Below are 6,442 nucleotides of genomic sequence, written 5' to 3' on the forward strand. Positions count from 1 at the left end.
AGTTTAAAATGCCAACACAAAGAAAGCCCAAGGTAACAGACACCCGTCCCAACAGAGCAATCCCGGAAGAGGAACATTGTGGATATAGACTAACACGGTCATGGAAAACCTGGAAAAGTCATGTTTAAAATTTAAAGAAAAGGGAAACAAACTACCATTATATTTTGAATTAGGTTCATTGTTTTCTCTGAGCTCTGAAATGTAATAAATTATTTGATTTTTTTTCAAACTGAGTTGGTTAAATAAGTAAAACGCAAACTGAAAGAACTTAATAAAGGTAACACAAGAACTGAAAGAGCTGCTTCATTCATTCATTCCATATATGTATCTTTTTTTTCTTCTGAACTACTTAAAAAGATATCACACCATAGTGTGCTGCAACATTAATGACATTCAACATTTCATTTAATGGCATCTCTATGATATCTAAGCAAGAGATTCCCAGAGGACGGCCCAGGTTGTGGTTGAATGCTTCAGAAGCGACCAGAGTTGGATAGTAACGGATTACATGTAATCGGGATTATGTAATCAATTATAAAAAAATAAGTAACTATAATCAGCCAAGATTACATTTGAAGAAAAAGTGTATTAGATTATAGTTACATTGTCCCCAAGGATTACTTGATTACATTTTATGTAGGCCTACATCCTAAAAATATTTTGTTCTTTAATGATGATTTATGGATAAAGGGAGTTTTTATTCCTTTTTATTTACAGTAAACATGGAAGATTGCGTTACATAAGCAAAGTCCTCCATGAGGGTTTGATTTAAAAAAACAGAAGCAACAAAAATGTACACAAAAGAAACCGCATCCCATGTTGTTGAATATACACAGTACACCTGTAGTTTGTGCCAGTACTGTTTTGTAAGGGTAATTTGATTTGACCAACTGTAAATGCTGAAAAATGCATTGTATGTGCATTAAACATGTTTTGAGATGTAAAAAAAAAACATTTGTGGAAGAATTTTTTTATGTGGCTGGTGCAATAAGGTGCACAATTTTCAATGTTTGATTTTGAGTAATCCAAAAGTATTCAAATTAGATTCAAATGTAATCCATTGGATAACGTTACTAATTACAAAAAATGCCATGTCATTTGTATTCAGTAAGTGACTACATTTCAAAGTAATGGGGTTCGTTTTGTGAACACTTCCGGACTTTTATTTTGAAACCCAGCAACTACTCTGCCCCGGAAGCTTACCTGTGGCAATATGGCGTCCAGCAGACATAGTCGCGTTTGATGGAAAGCAAACTGGTTTTGACGGAGTTTGTGTGGAGAAACAAGTTAAAAAAAATGTCTAAAGTGCAAATGCTGAGAGCGTTTGTAAACCAGCGACTAACCGCGGCTGCTGAAGAGATATTTGGGCTGTTTGAAAGAACGATAGCAGAATACGAGGAGGAACTTTGTCGTTCGAAAGAGGAGAACGAGCGAGAACGGAAACGACTGGATGCGATTTTCAACACTCACGGAGCAGGTTGGTTCACTTTACTTCGTCTCGGTTCAGAAGATGTTAACAGCTGATCCTCTTGGACCCTTCACCCCCGGCGGGTGGATGCTAGACCGAAACGAGACTAGCATGACGTTAATACGCAAGCGTCAGCTAGCTAACGTTAGCTTTAAAGGATTATGGTTAGGTTATGGACCTTTTTCACAGCAGACCTGTTGACTTGTCATAGTAGGAAAAGCACAGCTGAAATTGATAACCTCAACGATGGCTCCATTCCATCCATTGTCCCAGTAAGCTATTTCAGTGAGTCAGCATGCACAATACCAGGGCCTCTCCTAAGTGGAATGCAGCCAGCATTAATGGTTTTGAATACACCTGTACTTTTCCTACTATGACATGTCAACATGTCTGCTGTGAAAAAGGTCTATTATAACTAGTTCAAATAACAGTTAGGTGGGTAAGATCTGGCATCTACTTTCACCCCCTTTAGATCTTTCATTAAAAAAGGTTAGCTTCCGGTCCGAGAGGTAAAAACAATTAAAATCATAGTTATCGACTAATTCAAGTTAAGGTCTTAATATATTTTAGGTTTTGTCTGTACTAGAGCACAAAAGTATCTGCTGTGGTTCAGGAGGAAGAGCAGTAGGTCGGTGGTTCGATCCCTGGCCCCTGCAGCATGCATGTCAAAGTGTATAGCAAGATATTGAACCCCACGTCTGAATTTTCATTCTGTCCTGCAGAGATAAGTAAAGAAGAGGTTCCCCCTGAGCAGCAGGAGTGGAGCTCCAGTCTGGACCAGGAGGACCCAGAGACCCCCCCACACATTAAAGAGGAACAGGAGGAACTCTGGACCAGACAGGATGTAGAGCAACTTGAAGGGTTGGAGGAGGCTGATATCACCAATTTCCTATTCACTCCTGTTCTTGTGAAGAGTGAAGATGATGAAGACAAACCTCAGTCATTACAGCTTCGTCAAAGACAAACTGAACAGATGAAAACAGAATCTGACGGGGAGGACTGTAGAGGACAAGAACCAGCAAGGGACTTTGATGCAGATAGACATCCAGAACCCGATGCTGTTGACAAGACCAAAGACTCTTCTGAACCTGAGACTGAAGACGACGATGATTGGAAGGAGACCAGAGAACCTCCGTCAGGTTTAAGCTCTTTGACAAGTGCTGTCGAGCAACCATTTCGCTGCTCCGAGTGTGGAAGAGGATTTGGCAAAAGTGGAAATCTGAAGAGACACATGACATCTCATACAGGAGAAAAACCTTTCAACTGCTCAGTTTGTGGCGAAGGGTTCAGACAGAAGGTACAGCTGACCCAACACATGGCACATCACACCGGAGAAAGACCCTTCAGCTGCTCAGTCTGTAAGAAATCTTTTGTACAGAGTGGATATATACAGAGACACATGAGGATGCACACCGGAGAGAAACCTTTCAGCTGCTCAGTTTGTGATAAAAGATATTTTCGCAAGGAAGGTCTGGAGACACACATGAGAACTCATACGGGAGAAAGGCCTTTCAGCTGCTCAGTCTGTCAGAAATCGTTTACACAGACGGGGAATTTACAGAAACACATGAGAATCCACACAGGAGAGAAACCTTTCAATTGCTCAGTTTGTGATAAAACATTCAGCACCAAAGCCCAACTGACACAGCACACGATGACACACACAGGAGAAAAACCTTTCAGCTGCTCAGTGTGTGGCAAAACATTCAGCCAGAAGTCGGTATTGCGGTTGCATATTAATATTCATACAGGAGAGAAACCGTTTTGTTGCTCAGGTTGTGGTAAAGGATTCTATCGCAAGGAAACCCTGGTTCGTCACGCGAGAACCCACACAGAGGAGAGGCCGTTCAGCTGCAGCTGATGGAGAGGACTGGAGGACCAGAACCAGCCAGCAACTCAGATCCAGATTGACATTTACAGCCTGATACTGTTGATAAGACTCAAGACTTTTCTAGGGTTCCCACTGTCAGGAAAAGAAACCCTGGAGAAGTAAGGTTTTGGAAAACTGACATTTTGTTGTTTAATAAAATTGTTAAAGTAATCTTCTGTGGATAACCTTCCACGTAATGTAACATAATAGCAAATTTATTTTCTGTAGCTGTTGACATATATATACGTATACACATACATACACAACACGCACACATACAATTCTGCATATCAATGCAGAATCTGTAGGCAACGGGACACAATTTTGGTATCTGAAGCATTTTTTCTTTTGTAGTCAGAGTATGACCAGTTATGTTTGTGCGGGCTTTGGATGCATGCAGGCAAACATTGGCCGAAAAAGCATTTTTTTATCGTTTCTCAGTGGGAGCGATTTAAAAAAAGAACATTGCAACAGTGAATAATTGTTCAGTTTCTTTTGCTGTTGTAGGCTCATTCGTGTACAAGCATGCATGTGAACCGCACCCTCCCAGCCCCCAACAATAGTGCTCACTGTGTAATTTTGGACACTGCCTTCATACGCATGTTGCAGCATTGTTTTTTTAGACTTGCATCCATAAATAAGTTTATAATCAAATGCATTAAGAATAAACTGCTACGGTTCTGTTTCCCCTCCTGCTTAACAAAGCTACTGTCAGGGGAGAGGGAGGAGTTTTATTTTGTGTGGTATGTAAATTATTCTAAATAAATAACAAAATGTTCTAAGTAAATGGAATAAATGGGTTTGGAATTATTTTTACAACTGAAATTTATTTTTTGTTATTACAGTGGGAACCTTGCCAGTTGACTGAAAATATAAAAGTCTTGACTCCATATTGTTAAGTTGAAATCTACATTTTGACCTGCAGAGGGCAGACATGAGCCAATCAGAAACATTTCTGATCTCTGCAGTAGCTAATGAGGAATATTTTGAATGCCACACCAAACCAAACTTTTTTTTTTTAAATTGCCTTCATGTAAAGGAGATGAGAGAATAAATAATTGTTTATCATTGAAGAGAATTACAACCCAGGTAAAACATTGTGAAAACTGGATTTTCAACAAAAATAAACTTATTTCTGCAAAAAGTTAGTGTTATAAAGGACAAAATTATGATATTGCGTTGGGGTGTATATAATTTGTAATAATACAATGAAGGAAGAAAGTCCATCTACTTTAAGAAGCTCTATGAAGTTTATCAAATCTGAATGGACCACACAGCTATTCAATTTAGTCTTTTAATTGAAAACATAAGTTTGTTCAAGAAGTGTACAGCATGAAAATATACATTTAATGTCTTAATACAAATATTGTGGATTATAAAATTATACTGAGGAACCAGAACAAACATCCACACAAACATTAATATACAGGCGTTGTATCTGCAGGAGCAAATTATAATGTGCGGCATTGCTTTGGTCTATTCACAGTGGCTATGTTTTTATTTTTTTGAGATGGACAGACATCTCTGGAAGAAACTATGATTTGTCAGGGTTATTTACAGAAGACGATAATTCAATCAGCAGTAATAGAGGAACAAAAAAAAAAAAAAAAAAACTGTCTCTTGGTCCTGTTGTACAGGGAAGTACACGTGAAACAGATTTTAAAAAAGGTTGACGGAAGAAATCATGTTTAAAATAGTTTCACTTTACACCAAAACACCCATCATTCAGTGCATACCTTCCCTTCACTGAATGAAAAATCACCCACAGTAATTCATCTTTTACAACCTCTTAGAGAGTAGAAGTATTTTGTCTAATTCTCAAATACATAATTTAGTACTGTGACACACTTGTTTATTTTAGCACACTGCTCATTCGGTGTTAGTCTTTTGGTCTTATGTAAGTGTAGGACTATGAATGGGCGATATAAGAAATTAGTCAACCTTTACAGATTGTCATTTTACCGTGCTCGCTATCCCTTTTCTATCCAGTTGTAATAAAAACTAATTCTTACCTCTTGAGGACATGCAACTCCCAGCTGACATTGGGGTACACACACCCTGGACAGGTCCCCAGCCAATCACAGGGCTGACACAAACGGCCATTCCCGCTCATAGTCACACCTACGGGTAATTTAGCGTCAACAGTTACCAACTAGCCTGCGTGTCTTTGGACTATGTGAGGAGAAACCTGGAGAAAACCAACATTAACACAGGGATAATCTCGCTTTGCCAGACCCTCCTCCACCGCGGTGCTGCGTTCAAAAGTTGTTTTAGTCGTGCAACAGAAAACTCTGATTGGACAGATAGTCTAGCTAGCTGTCTGGATTTACCCTGCAGAGATCTGAGGAGCAGTTAGACCATATTCCTCAGAAATCCACCGCAGTTTAAAATGCCGACACAAAGGAAGCCCAAGGTAACGGATATCTGGCCTAAATTTGTGAAATCCGGTGGAATTTCCGCTGGCAACGGTTCGATCCCGGAAGTGGAATTTCAAGGAAATTGACGGGGAGAACATTGTCGCTGTCGGGTGAAAACCAAAACTATTGCTTTTCAGGACATTAAAAGAATGTTAATCTGAAAACATTGTATTGAGCCATTTACCTTTGTCAAAGTCAGATGAAATCGCCTCGTCGCTGTGAAAATTGATTTTTTTTCTGAACATTTACAATATCGTCATATACAGTATATTAATATTGTCGTATATAATTACATATACCGTGGTTGAAGATTTTATCCGTATCGCCACTACTACGCTATAGGAAAATAGATTTAATCCGATCATCTGAGCATGTTTTAAAGGTGGCCAAGGTCCATATGTGTGTGTGCCATGTGAAAGCACTGAGAACATGTGCACTGGATGTAAGGTGTTAAGGTAGTATTTCATCCAGATATTACTGTGTTTTTTTTACATTAGACTGTAGAGATGTTTATATTATTTCCACCATTTAGGACCATAAATGAGAGTGATATTGTCAAGGCTTTAACTTTGTTTCTCTGTAACTGGACCTAACGTTATAAAAACAACTAATTTGTGCCATATGATGATTTTTTTTTTTGTCCCTACAAATGCATCTTTCTATCCCGGTTATAAGGAAGTAGACATA

General features: G+C 38.9%; 1 protein-coding gene across 1 annotated transcript; it reads left to right on the top strand.

Annotated features, from left to right (window-relative positions):
* The first annotated feature begins 1,197 nt into the window (after positions 1-1,197).
* LOC114548179 (zinc finger protein OZF-like) lies at positions 1,198-3,509 on the top strand. Its single transcript, XM_028567965.1, has 2 exons — positions 1,198-1,477; positions 2,191-3,509. The coding sequence occupies exons 1-2, from the start codon at positions 1,243-1,245 to the stop codon at positions 3,327-3,329; spliced, it is 1,374 nt and encodes a 457-aa protein (XP_028423766.1). The 5' UTR covers positions 1,198-1,242; the 3' UTR covers positions 3,330-3,509.
* Positions 3,510-6,442: the final 2,933 nt, after the last annotated feature.

The sequence above is a fragment of the Perca flavescens genome, chromosome 21 (assembly GCF_004354835.1).
Source record: "Perca flavescens isolate YP-PL-M2 chromosome 21, PFLA_1.0, whole genome shotgun sequence".
In the NCBI taxonomy this organism is placed as follows: Eukaryota; Metazoa; Chordata; class Actinopteri; order Perciformes; family Percidae; genus Perca; species Perca flavescens.

Coding starts and splice junctions, on each gene's coding strand:
- LOC114548179 (XM_028567965.1), top strand. CDS start 1,243: ATGGAAAGCAAACTGGTTTTGACGGAGTTTGTGTGGAGAAACAAGTTA. Junction 1,478..2,190: donor TTTCAACACTCACGGAGCAG/GTTGGTTCACTT, acceptor TCTGTCCTGCAG/AGATAAGTAAAGAAGAGGTT.